Raw genomic sequence first — 16,748 nt, forward strand, 5'->3', positions numbered from 1 at the left:
AGTTTTTTAAAAGAATCTTTAAAGAGTAAATGAGAAAATATAATTATCTTTTTCCTCACCTTCATGGCAAGACTTGGGAAGTGGACAGAGTGTATTCTTGTCCCTCCCTGTGTCTCCAGGACATTGGGAAGCAAGCAGAGGGCATTTCCATGGGGTTAACCTCAGTTAATATGAAAGTAACTGAAGCCATATAAGCCCAAAGGAGAGAGAGAAATATGGTACCAGACATTATTTTTAACTACCCTTCATCCGCCTGGTGCCCCAGAAGCTATGACAAACAGGACGAGGGCCTCTCAGAGCCGTCCTCTAGGATGCAGAGAGAATGTGGCCATAAAGTGCAAGGGCAAGGAGAGAGTGAGGCACCTTCCTAATCCGTCCTCAAATCTTTTCTCACTAAAACAAACAACAAGAATGATGAATTTTCCTTTGCACTGGAAAAATGACATTGGCTTCTTGACACAACAAAAATCAAATACAAATTTTAATGTAAACTAAAAATGACCCCTAACTACAATAGTCTTTGGGGCTTCTGGTTGGTTGTTCACTGACATCTTTTATTTACTACTAGAGGCCCGGTGCATGAATATTCATGCACTGGAGGGGGAGTCTCTCAGCCCGGCCTGCCCCCTCTCACAGTATGGGAGCCCTCAGGGGCTGGAGGTGACTCGGTGATCAGGGGAAGGCGACGTCCCATCACACCTCTGCTGCTGCCACTGCCAGCAGCGCAAGCCTCAGCCGGCCCTGGTTACCTGAGCCTTGGGTGACCCTGGGTGGCTGGGCAGCCACCATCCGAGGCTTGCCTGAGCCTCGGGCAGTCCTGGGCAGCTAGGGGGCTGAGGGGACTGGGGGACTCCGGAGGCAGGTGAGCAGAATGGCCACACACCTGCCGTCCCGGTGGGGCTGAGGGGACTGGGCGCCACCATCTTTGAGGGCGGGGCAGTCAATTAGCATATTCCCTCCTTATTGGCTGTGGGTGCCGCCATCTTTTGACAGCATGAGGATCAATTAGCATATTCCCTCCTTATTAGATAGGATACCCATTTTTTCACTTTAAAAAAAGGTGGAAAATATGCCCTAACTGGTTTGGCTCAGTGGATAGAGCATCGGCCTACTGACTGAAGGGTCCCAGGTTCGATTCTGGTGAAGGGCATGTACCTTGGCTGTGGGCACATCCCCAGTAGGGGGTGTGCAGGAGGCAGCTGATCAATATTTCTCTCTCATCGATGTTTCTAACACTCTATCCCTCTCCCTTCTTCTCTGTCAAAAATCAATAAAATATGTTTTTTTAAAAAAAAGGTGGAAAATATTTTGTGGACTAGTTAAAAAATTAGTCACACTAGCAAATGTTTTTGATCCATTTGCAAGAGTAACTTAAAATAAATAGTAAATATGTGAATTCCGATATTATTAATTACAAGTAAAAGTATATATAATTACTTACCTCTAAAGCGTTGATTTTTGACATGAAGTCTAAGAAATCTGTGTCAAACTCTGTCCTTCTTGGATCCAGAATGTCATATTGCTTTTTCTTAACCCCGTGATATATATTTTTGAATTTTATTGCCATTATATCTATTCCCTCTATGGTAGAATTACTCAAGGCTGAATATGTTTGCACAATAGTTATCATTTCTGTAATCTTAAAAAGAGAAGTGTCATTTTATTTTTAAAATGGGATAGTAGCACCTTTCCCTGGAGTAAGCTCTTAATGAATCATTGATTAAAAAGCAGACCAAGAAACAGGCCCCAGAATCATTTAGCTAAAACCAACCAGGGTAGATAAAATAGATAGTAAATCCCTGTCACTAATCAGTACTATTCTTCAACTATTTAAATCAATGATGTTCGAGCATATCTTGCATATTATCTTTCAAAAGGGGGGGGGAGGAATTTGAGTAAAAGCCCTTATAGGTATCTAAATAATTTCATTCTTTTATTCTTGAGAATTTTCTGCAAATTATTTCACTGGATTCAAAAGCTTTACCATCTCCTTGCCAGCACAAATCCACATCTGATTTCCTTTCCCCTGCATTCAGGTAGAGGGAAGGCCCAAGAAGACTGAAGAATGACTATAGTCACTTCTGACCCCAGAATAGCCCCAGGAAGTCGTCAAAATGAACTTTATTGCAGAAATGGCTGCCTCCATCTCAATGTACCAACACCAACTACTTCACACACAAAAAAACCTTTCACGTTCACAGGCTACTCAGTCCCTCAATCTTCATTAGTGATTCCCTGTTCTGATTCCTGCTTTGGAGAACAACGCTCAAAGCTCTCCAGGTTTGTTTCCTGTTTGGCCCTTGGGCAAAGCTTCCCTTTGTCCAATGCCCAGACAGAAACCAAACCTGTTCTGCGGGGAGTCCTCCACAGACTACACATGGTGGAGACAACACAGAACCAGAAGTCAAAGTCCCTGCACATGTCAATCCAAAATGACCATTTCCTGAACAACTGTCACTCTTAGGTCACTGTTTCTGTACATTTCCAAAACGACTGTCACCCTAGAAGCCAGCCCAAGCCTGGAGTAAACATGGACCACCTGGAATTCACAGCATGCTGTGTGTGCCCTATATATGTGAGAAATAGCTGGGCTTCCTACTAATACTCACCTTAACAAAACACTAAAGAAAAAAAACACTTTAAAAAACAAATTGAAGAACGAAACTACCCACTTGCTCTGTTATTCTATCCTAAGACTCTGATCTTCATCCCTTACCTTACCACCTGACCCCCCAGAGACAGGGACAAAATCCCTGTTATGAACATGTCCTCTGTTTTGTCCATCTGTGGGTAGTGGGTGGTCAAGAAACAGAGACAGCAGTAGGTCCCAAACTTAGCCAGCGAATCTCCCAACCCCATACACACAGCAGCAATATAAAAGCCAGTCATGGTCATTGAACATGACCCTCCTCCTGCTCCTGGCCTTGGCTTTTTTACCAGCTTTCTCTTTATCATGGAATATTATTCAGCAATAAAAAGGAATGCTAAAACATAGAGGAACCTTGAAATGTTATGCTCAGTATTGACAGCCAATTTACAGTATAATTCCTTCTCTGTTCACCAATCTTGGCATCCTTTCTAGTTCTCACCTTGCTATGATTCCCTCATCTCAGTGTTACCAGGAGTAAAGACTCTACCCCACCTCTACCTCTAGTTCCTTAACTCTGCCCCGAGCAATACCAGCTTCCGACTTCTTCTCTCCCACAAATGTCCAGGGTGAGAAGAAAACAAAACTAAACTCTAAAATCAATAAAAACTTAAAACATATCTTCAGGTGAGAATTAAATAAAAAAAAAAGAAGAAAGAAACTGAAATGATAATCCACAGAATGGGAGAAGATATTAGCAAATCATATATGATAAGGGACTTATAACCAGAACTCTTTTAACTCAACAATAAAAATACAAAAATAATTAAATATAAAATGTGTAAAACATGTGAATAGAAATTTCTCCAAAAAGAACTACAAATGAACACTAAGCACTTGAAATTATGTTCAACATCATTAGTCATCAGAGAAATGCAAATCAAAACCACAATAAGATACCACTTCACACCCACTAGGATGGCTAAATTTAAAATGACAGATAATAACAAGGATGTGGAGAAACTGGAACTCTCTTAAGTTGCTTATGAAAATGTGAAATGATGCAGCTTGTTTGAAGAACAATTTGGCAGTTCCTCAAAAAGTTAAACACGGCATTGCCACATGACACAGCAATTTCACTCCTATGCACATACTCCAGAGGAATAACATGTGTCCATATAAAAATATGTACACAAATGTTCATAGCAGCACTGTTCATAATAGCCAAAAAGTGGAAACAACCCAAATATCCATCAACTAATGAATAGATAAACAGAATGTGGTATATCCATACATGGAATATTATTCAGCAATAAAAAGGAATGCTAAAACATAGAGGAACCTTGAAATGTTATGCTAAATGAAAGTAGTCAGTCACAAAAGAACACATCAGAAGAACAGGTAAATCTATAGAAACAGAAATATTAATGGTGGAGGGGGGAAAGGAGTGTGGCTGCTGATGGGTAGAGGATTTTTTCAGTAGGAATGAAAATGTTCTAAAATTAGATTGTAGTAATGTGTGCATAACCCTGTGAATGTATGAGAAAATGCTGACTTGAACACCTTAATGGGTGAATTGTATAGTGTATGAATTATCCTATCTAATAAATAGGTAATATGCAAATTGACCATCACTCCAACACACAAGATGGGCCCCCCCCATGTGGACACAAGATGGCTACCACAAGATGGCCAGCAGGGGAGGACAATTGTGGGCAATCAGGACAGCAGGGGAGGGCAGTTGGGAGGGACCAGGCCTGCAAGGGAGGGCAGTTTGGGGCGATCAGGCCTTCAGGGAGGACAGTTAGGGATGACCGGGCCTGCAGGGGAGGGCAGTTGGGGGGAACCCAGGCCTGCAGGGGAGGGCAGTTGGGGGGGACCAGGCCTGCAGGGGAGGGCAGTTGAGGGGGGAACAGGCCTGCAGGGAAGGACAGTTGCGGGGGGGGGGGGGAACCAGGCCTGCAGGGGAGGGCAGTTGGGGGGGACTAGGACAGCAGGAGAGGGAAGTTGTGGGTGACCAGGCCTGCAGGGGAGGGCAGTTTGGGAGACCAGGACAGCAGGAGAGGGCAGTTGGGGGTGACCAGGCCCACAGAGGAGAGCAGTTGAGGGGGCCAGGTCTGCAGGGGAGGGCAGTTGGGGGGGACCAGGCCTGCAGGGGAGGGCAGTTGAGGGGGGAACAGGCCTGCAGGGGAGGACAGTTGGGTGGGGGACCCAGGCCTGCAGGGGAGGGCAGTTGGGGGGATCAGAACAGCAAGAGAGGGCAGTTGGGGGTGACCAGGCCTGCACAGGAGGGCAGTTGGGGACGACCAGGTCGGCAGGGGAGGGCAGTTAGGGGTGAACAGGCTGGCAGGGGAGGGCAGTTAGGGGCAATCAGGCTGGCAGGGGAGTGGTTAGGGGGTGATCAAGCTGGCAGGCAGAAGCGGTTAGGGGCAATCAGGCAGGCAGGCAGGCAGGCGAGCAGTTGGGAGCCAGCAGTCCTGGATTATGAGAAGGATGTCCGACTGCCCATTTAGGCCCCATCCCACCAGGATCGGGCCTAAACGGGCAGTCAGACATCCCTCGAGGGGTCCCAGATTGGAGAGGGTGCAGGCTGGGCTAAGGGACACAAACCCCCCCATGCACGAATTTCGTGCATCAGGCCTCTAGTCCTATATAATAAAGCCCTAATATGCAAATCAACCAAATAGTGGAATGACTAGTCACTATGATGCACACTGACCACAAGGGGGCAGACACTCAATGCAGGAGCTGCTCCCTGGTGGTCAGTGTGCTCCCACAGCGGGGAGCAATGCTCAGCCAGAAGCTGGGCTCACGGCTGAAAAGCGCAGTGGTAGTGGTGGAAGCCTCTCTCTCCTCCACTGCAGGTGGGCAGTAAGGAGCCAGGGGTCCCAGAATGCGAGAGCCCCAGACTGCCAGATGAATGTCTGACTGCCGATTGGGGATTGGGCCTAAGCTGGCAGATGGACATTCCCCGAGGACTCCCGGACTGCGAGAGGATGCAGGCTGGGCTGAGGAACTCACCCAGTGCACGAATTTAAGGAACAAAGCTATTAAAGGAACAAACAAAAACAGCCCCATAGAAGTATGTATGTAAACCCCATCCAGTTACGTGTTTCTCTTCATCACTCATACTTTCCTATCCTAACTGTGTCAGGGGTTACAAATGAAAAATGGGCTTCTGGACATATCTAGGAAATGCCCTTCAACCTATATAATGCCTCAGCAACTTCCAACAAACGATGAACAGGATTCTAAATATTACCAGGACCTAAAAAGTTGGCAAGGTGGTGGGGGACTGGAGTAGGTCATACCTAAATGATGTATCTTTGTAGACTTTTCAAAGGCTAACCCCAACGAGCCTCTGATGTGGACAGCCTATATACCCAGAAAACAGTATCACTCCTCCCCAGCCAGTCTTAGCAAATGAATCAGAGGTGCAGAAGTTTCTAACCCACATATGCCCAGTAAAGACATCACCCACACAATGTCTGTGGATACACCCTATACACTGGCCTCGAAAGAGAAGGTGCCCACACACCCAGATACGACATGACCACCGGGTTCTGACAGGTATTGCAGGCATTTCATCTCACACTTCCGCTCGCCCAACACAATGGTGAAGAGCAGAGGCTTTTGAGTTCAAGCTCCCTGGGTGGAGGCAGACTTGGAGAAAAGTGAAAGTTTGCAATAGCTTTTGTGTAGCTGGCAGAAGACACTAATCAGGAATAAATAATAAGATACAATAAAATGCAGTGAGTAATATCTAATGAGTCGTACCAACAGTGAGACGAGCAATCTGGAACAATAATTCCCACAGTGCTACGTAAAGTGCCACATAACCAGAGAGGTGTGTTTGGGGGTGGATGCTGTGGCTGCACAATGCTTACCTTTTCCAGTCTTTTGCAGAAAGCTTCAAATTTTCCAAATATATACATTTCTGAAACCTCAAAAGACTTTTCCCCTGAGGATTCTAAAATCAGTTTCCTTGTTTTGTGAAAAGATGCCTGGTATTCCTTAAAGAGGAAAATGCAATCCTGTGGGAAAATTAAAAGAAGGGGCAGAAAGGGTGGTGAGACATTCAATGTTCAGGAGTCAAAAGTTCAAAAATTCTACCCTCACACAGAGCTGATCACATCAGCCCCTCAACAGGGGCTATTGCTGGTAACATTAAAAATTCACGTTCTTGCCTGGCCCGCATGGCTCAGTGGTTGAGCATCAGCCTATGAACCAGGAGGTCATGTTTCGATTCCCGGGGGTTGCAGGCTCAATCCCCAGTAGGAGGTGTGCAGGAGGCAGCGATCAATGATTCTCTCTCATCATTGATGTTTTTCTCTCTCTCAGGCTACTTTGTTCAGTGTTTTATCAAAATTAACATGCTTTGTGCATGAATGAAGTAAACAAAATTGGGCCAAATGATGAAAGCTTTACTTTATGAAAATAAAAATACATATAAAATAAAATAAAATAAATAAATAAAAAATATGTATAAAAACCTGAATTTTCTTTAGTACAAGGGGTGTTTCTTGATCCCATACATGGTTAATTCCTCCATCAGTAATATAGGCTTTAGATGCTGTCACCATTTGATTTGTTACCTAAAATAAATATTAGTCCAAAATAACTGAAGAGAAATCATTTTTTTTAATTTTTTAAAATCACAAGCATAAAAATGATAAGTAATAAACTTATATAATGTATCACAGTATATGAAACATTCCAGAAATATACATTCCAGTAAAAAAAAAAGTCACGTTTACCTACAACATTTAAGTCAATGTAATTGGGGCTATAAATTTCAAAATCTACTATATTTTCCACTTGTCTATTTCTGCACTAATTAGGACTTGATCCAGTCTAAGTGTGATTCTTCACCATCCTTCAACATGCAAACCAAATATTATATCCCCCCAAACAGTGAAAAAAGTCAAGATATCTATTTAAACAGTCCAGAGGTTAGATCAAGATGGCAGACTCACACACAGAAATTTTGGAGAATTCCTAAAATATGGAAAGCATATGGGATCAAATCTATTAAAAAAATAAAAGGGGGGGTGGGGGAGTTAGACTAAAACAGCACCCAGTTCTGGAGAAGGTTATTGTGAAGGTTATTGTGAAACAATATGGGAAATTTTCAAGATGGTAGATGTCATGAGGGGCCTTTGGTTGTAACCCTGCACACTGAATTTGGAGCAACTTATACAACAGGCAAAGGGACACATGCTGAAAGGACAAAGCTGTAGGTGTGAACCACAGTCTTGGAGAGGTGTGGCTGTGCCAGGTAGCTAGGAGGACATATCAGAGAAAATATTATTCATACTTCCTTCTCAATGTAAGTCACACCCCTCCCCTACAAGAAACAGAACAGGGAGGCAAATTAGAAGCCTCAAATATAAAGATGGCCAGACAACCAAGAATTGTCAAGCAATTAAAGAATACAAACTTGGTAACAGAGGCAGTAAACTCAACAAAGATAGGAAATACAGAAGAAATATATGTAAAATCTTTTAAAATGTCTTTTATTAACCAAATCTATATATATAAAAGCCTAAGCGACCATTAGGACCGAACGACCGGAACGATGGGTCCACTAGTCACTATGATGCACACTGACCACCAGGGAGCAGACACTCATGCAGGAGCTGCTCCTGGTGGTCAGTGCGCTCACACAGCCAACCTCCTATGGTCCCTCCTCCCCTGCCAGCCTCCCCAATAGGCCCCGATGGGGGGACCCCCGGCCAACTTCCCACAGCCCCTCCCCCTCACCTCCCGCGGTTCCTCCACCCAGCCAGCCAACCTCCCATGGTCCCTCCCCCCTGCTGGCCGGCCCCCCCAATAGGCCCCGATGGAGGGGCTGCCAGCCAACCTCCCAGGGTCCTTCTCCCTGGCCGGTCCCCCAATAGGCCTCGATCACCAGCCAGGCCGAGGGACCCCACCCATGCATAAATTCGTGCACCAGGCCTCTAGTTAATTCATAAGAAAGAAATGAGAGGATTTTACAACTAGAGAACTTGGAAATTGAAATTTTTATTGTCAAATTTTTTTAAAATCTATTGATGGATTGGCTAGCATTTGGGGCAGAAATTAAGAACTCATGAGTGAGCTGAAAGGTTGAAAGACAAAGATGGACAAAAAAAACAGTTAAGAGAAATGGGAGTTAGATTCAAAGGGTGAGAATAAACTGAACAAGTGGGTAAGAAATAATCAAAGACAAAAGAGGCAATTTCCCTGGAAAACAAGAGACAAAAGTCTTTGGATTGAAACAACCTAGCAACCATAGAAAACAATAAATATAAAAAGAACCACATCACTTTGACATTTTAGAAGTTCAAGGATAAAGAAAAAAATCCTAACAGCTTCCTGAGAGAATAAAACATGTTTCCTACAAAGGAAAAACAATCAGGTTAGCATCAAATTTCTCATCAACAATACTGTGTATTAGACAGCAATACCCTCAAAGTTCCAGAAGAAAATACACTGAACTTAGGATTCCAGTGAAACTAATATTTGAGTGGTAGGACAAAATGAAGGTATTTTCAGACATGTGGGAATTCAGGAGGTTCGCCACACACAGAAAAGAACCACTTGAGAATTTTTTTTGGCAAAAGAAGTAATGAATCGTCTTGGTCTGACAGCTCAGATGGTTAGAACATTGTCCCAGTACACCAAGGTTGTGGGCTCGATCCCTGATCAGGGCACATACAAGAAGCAACCAATGAATACATAAATAAATGGGACAACAAATAGATATTTCTCTCTCTCTCTCTCTCTCTCTCTATATATATATATATATATATATATATATATATATATATATTCGTATCTCTCTCTCCATATCTCTCTTTCTCCATATCTCTCTCTTTCTCTGTATCTCTCTCTCTAAAAAAAAAATCAACAAGCTAAAAAAAAAGAAGTAATGAATCCACAATAGAAGAAAATGTGGAAATCACAAAACAGAGATAATCAAAGAAACTAACACTACTTAGATTTTAGTCTGAATAGTTGTTGATTCATAATGTTGAAAAAATATTAATAATAATATGGGACTAGAGATCTCAATGTGGAACATAAACAGCCTGAAGGAGAGAAAGAAGTGACAGGGAAGAATACCAAGGTTTTTGCCTTGTTGAGAACATAATGATTAAATCTACCCTTTGTGGGGGGAGGGGGGATTAAAGTTGAAATGTGAATGTTACTTATATTCTGCTTGAATCATTTACAAAGAAATTCTATTCATATGTTTCTTGGACAATTTTTCAAATCATTTAAAATAATTAACCATAAGAGATTCTACACAAACTACAGTGCCTGTGGGGGTAGCTAAAGAAACATTGTTAATAGTGGACACAAACCTTAGCTCTTGAGCAAAACTATTTGGAATGGATAAATATGGTCACCATCTACATTTAAACAAAAAGCCTGGAGGCTTACCTCTGACAAGGAGAAAAGTACCCTTTCAATTAAGTACAACCAACTCCAGTCAACACCTTCCTTTTCTTGTCCACCGGAAGTATTAAAATCCAAAACTCCGAGAGGCACCCAACCTTCCCATTTCCCTTTTCCGGTTCAGAGGGAGAGCATTATTCACAGAGTTACATGTGTGACTTCCCCCCTTGCAAACTTACCTTGATAAACAATGAGGTCATTCTCTCTGAGGTATTATAATACCTTGACACGCTGTGAATCATTCTGATGGCATTAATCAAATTTTGTATTCCATGGGCCATGGAAACCTAAAATTGAAATATATCAAGTGAGTTCCATCATATATTTATAAGTTTAATAACCAATATCCTATAATATTCAAAACTCTAAACATACATAAACGTCGAATTTTACTAAATGCAATGTCGTAGCCTGGACTGGATCCTGGAACAGAAAAAGGCCATCAGTTTTGACGAATATGCCAAGGGAATTCAAGATGCTAACAGGAGAAACTGGGTGAAGAGAATTTGGTACTACTGTTGCTTAAAAGTGTATTCAAAAATAAAATATTAGAGGTGAAAGTTATTTTAAGGATTAATAGTTCAAGCTGCTCTTTTTAAAGGTAAAGAAACTGATACCTTGAGAGGTGAAGTGACTTACCTGGGTCAGAAAGCTAGTTAAAAACAGAGATTAGACAAGTACTCACTTCCATGTGTTCCATTCAATTCACCATTCAGCAAGCATACTAAGTGCCACTAAGTTCTGAGAATATTGGGCAAAATCCACATTGACGGGACCTATTCTGGAGGAGGTCACGGCAGAGTGCAAGGGACGTACACCAACAAGTTAAACAGCCCAACAGCACAGAGAAGAGCAGACCAAGTGCAAACACAGATAAAACAATTGCTAACGTGTATCCAGTGCTTACTGTGTGCCAGGCACCAGGCAAAGCGCTCCGCCTCGTCATTTATGCTGACAATGGCCATTTAAGGTAGGTTTGATCTCATCACAGCTAAGACATCACTGATTGCAAGACTGTACTGCCCCACTACTTTACATGACACTAAGAAAAGGGCATCTCACGCCCACATAAAACGAAGCCACCAAATGGCTCCACCCCCTCTGTCACGGTAAGGATGAAACAGAGGAGCCGTGGAGAAAAAGATAGGAACAAACCTTGTATGTCCCAATCCCACTCCTTGTGGAGGGAGGGAAGATGAATTCCCCTGAGAATTTGTACCACAAGGGGGCACTCATTCACTGCAGTTTGAATTCACACCAATGGTACAAAAAACAAAACAAACAAACAAACAGAGAACAAACTCTACCCTTCAAGGAGAGAACTAATAATCAAAAGTGGTGTCGAGTCACATTCACAATGATTCATAAACTCAACTGACTGTAAGATGTTCTCTGAGTGCAGAGATGTTAAAATGAAATTAAAAAAATGTTTTAGAACCTATAAAATAAAATATTGTTATTCCCATTTTTCTATGAGAACATGGAGAGGTAGGGGAGTTAAGTACCTTGTTCGAGTTCCCAGGGCTATAGCATAACCCCAGTTCTATGTGTGAGATTACTGAGGCCTACTTTTCCCCATGATGCAAATCACGATGGAAGAACAGATAAGGGCAATGGCACGCCCTCCCTCAAGGAGCATGCCTGTTCATTGCTAAGACAATATAAATATATCAACGATTTTTTAAATGGTGATTGAATAAGTAAAACCAGAAAGAACAACTACTAATTCATGTACTATATGTCCCAGGTATGAGGTGTGACAATGACATAATTAAATCAATTGTATTCAGCTTATGAACATTAACATTATTTCATAGTTAACCTTATATGTTAGAATTCATATTAGATGGGTCATCTGTAGATCAAAAAAAAAGATTCTAATAAAAAAAATGTGCCCAGAAGGCGTCCCTGCCACCCTCAACAAGGCAAGCCTACAAAGTACCCCCAAATCCAATGAAGAAGGCTTAGGGACAGCAACAAATGGACCCATCAGGAGAATGCCTTTCATCTGAATTTTAAACATCATCTATAATAATGAAAGCATAATATGCTAATTAGAACGGACGTCCTTCCAGACGACCTTCTGGACAAAGCCAGGGCTGTGAAGGAAGCCTGGGTCCCGGGTGCCAGAGGGAAGCCAGTGCCGCAGCCTGGGGAAGGAAGGCTTCCTCTTGCATGAATTTCGTGCATCGGGCCTCTAGTTACTTATAATAGTAGCTGCTTGAGTGCACAGTTCTTACCTATTTATACACAGTACTCAGACATCCTATATGTAAAATGTGTAATAGTAGATATGCCTAAGGTGTAATACCAGGATAATAAAATTTATTAATGAACAATAAGCAATTTATTAATGAACAGTCTGCACTTTTCCTGCTCAAATGACAGTGACAAACTAAACAGAAATTGTTGGTTGCTTTTAATAAAAAGAACAAAAGTGAGAAAAAAGGAATTTGTGAAACTACAAAAATAGTGGATGTATTAGGGGGAAGCAATTACATGACAATATTATTAATACTCTAATTTCAAAATAAAATGTTTGAAACATTCCTACATCAGAGAATGTAAAAAGCTCAGTAACAATAAAATAATAGTAATAATAATAATAACGTATATCCATAGCTAGAACTGAACAAAGTGTTATAACTGACTAGGATGAAAAGAACACCAGCACTAAAAGATGTGAAAATTATGGGAATTTAAGCAAGTCTGTTGAACCAAGAAGGTGAAATGAGTAGACCTTAAAATCTAGAGGTCTTGATAACAATAGAAACTATTGTATCATTTTTCCATGTTTATTTTTTATACTGCAAAGTTTTAAATGTATAGAAAAGTGAAGAGAATAGTCTAAGCTGAGGAATTAAGTCCTTGATCTAGATTCTAGAGTGAGCCAAGCAACAGACGTATTTCTCTATCACCATGTAATCTGGGGGTTTTTTGCTCATGGTCATATGCACAGAAGCACCTAAGATGTTCTTATGTGAAATAGATTTTTAAAAAGTTCCCAACATAAGTTCAGTAGCTGGTACGAGGAGTAGAAGTGAAGAGAGGACTAGGTGTGCCAGTTAATAATTTGGATTTTGTAATCAAAGAAAACCCAGTAATTTCAAGAGAAACATCAAAAGTGCTTTATTCAAAGTAATGTCCATCGCTAGCTACACATTTCCCCATCTTTCAGGTAATTTGTGGATACTGTCCCAATAGAACTTTTCTTGTTTTGAGGCAAACCATTCAGAGACCCAATTTTCCACTTCTTCGTATGTTTTGAAGTGCTGCTCAGAAAGTGTGTGTGCCATCAATCAGAACAAGGGGTAATCTGAAGGAGCAAGGTCTGGTGAATACAGTGGGTGGGTTAATACTTCCCAGGCAAGATCTTTTAATGTGTGTTTAACTGGTTTTGAAGTGTGTGATGGTGCGTTATTATGAAGCAAAATTATTTTGCCGTGTCTTCTGGCACATTCTGGTCGTTTCATGATCAAAGCGTGGTTCAAATTGATTATTTATTGTCGGTAGCGATCAGTATTAACGGTTTCACCTGGTTTTACAAGCTCATAATACCTAGTAACGTTTAAATCATAATTCTTCTTTGTAAACAACAACAGTAAGTTGTAAATAAGTTAAAATCCATCATCTCTTTATGGAATCAATTTAAAAACTGCTTCTGAGCCGAAACTGGTTTGGCTCAGTGGATAGAGCGTCAGCCTGTGGACTGAAAGGTCCCAGGTTCGATTCCGGTCAAGGGCATGTACCTTGGTTGCGGGCACATCCCCAGTGGGGAGTGTGCAGGAGGCAGCTGATTGATGTTTCTAACACTCTATCCTTCTCCCTTCCTCTCTGTAAAAAATCAATAAAATATATATTTTTTAAAAAACTGCTTCTGAGAAGTCTTTCTATCCTCTTTCATGGTACTTCCTGGTGGATGATGGATTCCCACATGGCAGTAAGAATTGTACCTGTCCAGGACTCTCAACCCACTTTTCCCTCACCACCCACATTAAATTCCTTGGCTACCAATATTCTCTTGGAATGTATATGAAATATCCCTACACATCCCTCTTCTCCGAATATAAGTGATATGGAACATAGACTCTTCCCCTTTCCCTGCCTCTAGGATGAAACTCTACCCCAAAAAGATTGGTTACCCAGGCTATATGGCCAATGGTGCCATGTATATGGAGGATTTGACTCTCACTTCAAAGATTAAAATGGAGAATGCTGAACATGTGTGTCGAACACTAATGTAAATTACTTCAAGAGCATATAAATTTAGAGAATACCTTGAGGAGGCAGCAAAGTGAAGTGGGGAAAAATACAACTTATAATGTCAAAGAGTGCTGGATTCAAATTCAGTTCCATCACTTATACTTGTAGAAATGCTCAAGTTCAGTTTCCTAGTCTTTAAAATGAGGACTGTTGTGAATACAGAATGAAGATATATGGAAATGCCTATAGTGAAAGACCAGGTTCTCAAGACGGTGGACATCTTTAAAACCACAACTGCCCGAGGTTCTCAACAAACACTGGTTTCCTTGATTTCCCCTCTCTATCTAAAGAAAGGATAGAGGGTTCTCTTTGACTTTCATACTTCACATAAAACATTATGAAATGCCAGATAATTTATGAATCAAAAACTAATAGAAACTTAGAAAAATAGAAGGAAATGGTAGTGCTAATATGTCCTTTAAAGGAACTCTATAGAAATATTACTAAAAAAGTAGGTTCAAACTAGAAGATGGCGCCCGTTAGAAACTACTAGTAGAAGGTGCATCGCTGACTAGCTGAGTGATGCTGGTAAAGTCACTGTCACCCTGAGTTTTGATTTCCTAATCTCTAACCTGGTAGACAGGTTCAAAGACAGCCCCAGTGATGTTCATCCTCACGGTATTCACACTCTTCTGTAATCCCCTTCTCCTGCGTGTGCATTGGCCTGCCTGACTTGCTTCCACCGTACAGAATACGACAGACGTGATGGAACGTCACTTGTGAGATAACGAGTATATTTGTCTTGTTTAAATCACAAGTGAGGTCATCTTTATGTTAATGCATTATATTTAATGTGGGTTAAAATAATATAGTTTTAATCCATTATAAATATATAATGGGGAAATAGATCTTTTAAATAATTTTTCTGCAGTATAAGGTTTTCCCATATACACATATTAAGTTATTTTTAAATGTGATAATTTTTAAGCTACACTTTTAAAAGCATACTTACTAGATCATAGTTATAGAGAGGTTGACATACTTTTTCTAGAGTGTACAAATATCTGACATTATCTTTTGATTCATTTGCTGTATCTGTGATTCTTGCATCCAATTCACGCCAATTCTAAGAAAAAAATGTATAAGAATTCTATGACACATCCAAATATATGAGTGTGCTAAAGTTTAATCAAGAAATTCAATGTATATACTAAAGTAGTAGATATATCTTTTTATTATATTATTTAAGACTTAAAGTTATAAATATTTTAAATGTACTAAAACTGAAGTCATTCCATTGGTAATTAACATCCTGTCTGTAGGCTTAAATTGGATCTGCTTCAACTTGGAATGACTTTTCTAGGTTAGCTATGTACATTATTCTGGGTATTCAAGTATGGGTCAAGTTATGAAAACAGAACATTATTCCAAGAAAATATTCCTTATCAGAAAAGTGAACTTTTCATATCCAGCAAGAATGTCCAGAGATGCTCTGGGACCATGGTGGATTGCCTTCTTCAACATATATAACAACTGATTAATAGCAATAGTAATAAATAACTCCTAAAATCAGTACAAAATAACTTCTGAGTTTTTTTAATTGAGGAAAAATATAAACAGTTAATTCACAAAAGAAGAAATACAAATAGCCAATAAACTTTAAAAGATGACCAACTTCACTATAAATAAGGAAAAGGCAAATACAACAAGGCATTTCCACATGTCAGATTGGAGGGAAAAAAATTTAACTGTTAATAAGTATTGACAAAGTTGTCGAGTATACACCCTAGGGAAATACTTGCATGTATGCATATAGAAGTTTTATCTGCAGCAATGTTTGTTAACACATTAAAAAAAAAACATTTTCCTCAAATATTAAATACAGAGTTAGCATCTGACCCAGAAATTCTACTCCTACATCATATCTCCATGCAAAAAACTGTACAAGAATGTTCACAGTAGCATTGTTCACAATAGCCTAAAGTGGAAACCCAAATGTCTATAAAGTGATAAACAAAATGTGATATCGTTTGCAATGGATCATGTTAAAAGGAATGAAGTACTGATACATGCTACAACACAAATAAATCTTGGAAACATCCTAAGTGAAAGAAGCCAATAAAGATTATTCCATTTATATAAAACTAGAGGCCCAGTGCACGAATTCATGCACCAGTGGGGTCGCTCGGCCTGGCCTGTGGGATCGGGCCGAAACCGGCTCTCTGACATCCCCCGATGGGTCCGGATTGCGAGAGGGCACAGCCCAGGCTGAGCGACCCCACTGGTGCATGATTGGGGCTGGGGAGGGACGCGGAAGGTTGGCCAGCCAGTGAGGGACCATGGGAGGGCTCTAGGGCATGTCCAGCCTGTCTCGTTCAGTCCCAATCAGCCAGACCCCAGCAGTAAGCTAACCTACCAGTCGGAGCATCTGCTCCCTGGTGTTCAGTGCACATCATAGCAACTGGTCAACCAGTCGACTGTCTGCCCCCTAGTGATCAGTGCACATCATAGCGAG

At 41.0% G+C, this 16,748-nt stretch overlaps 1 protein-coding gene across 1 annotated transcript in view; it reads right to left on the minus strand.

Moving 5' to 3' along the window:
* Positions 1–16,748, minus strand: part of DNAH8 (dynein axonemal heavy chain 8) — a gene marked incomplete at its 3' end in the record, with an annotated part of 261,455 nt that overhangs the window by 225,839 nt on the left and 18,868 nt on the right. The window contains exons 5-9 of the mRNA XM_079779684.1: positions 15,246–15,359; positions 10,210–10,317; positions 7,081–7,182; positions 6,475–6,621; positions 1,442–1,639 (exon numbers count right to left, since the gene is read on the minus strand). Coding sequence (XP_079635810.1) covers positions 1,442–1,639; positions 6,475–6,621; positions 7,081–7,182; positions 10,210–10,317; positions 15,246–15,359 — 669 coding nt within the window. The remainder of the gene's footprint in view (positions 1–1,441; positions 1,640–6,474; positions 6,622–7,080; positions 7,183–10,209; positions 10,318–15,245; positions 15,360–16,748) is intronic.

This window comes from Cnephaeus nilssonii (genome assembly GCF_951640355.1).
Source record: "Cnephaeus nilssonii genome assembly, chromosome: 9".
In the NCBI taxonomy this organism is placed as follows: Eukaryota; Metazoa; Chordata; class Mammalia; order Chiroptera; family Vespertilionidae; genus Cnephaeus; species Cnephaeus nilssonii.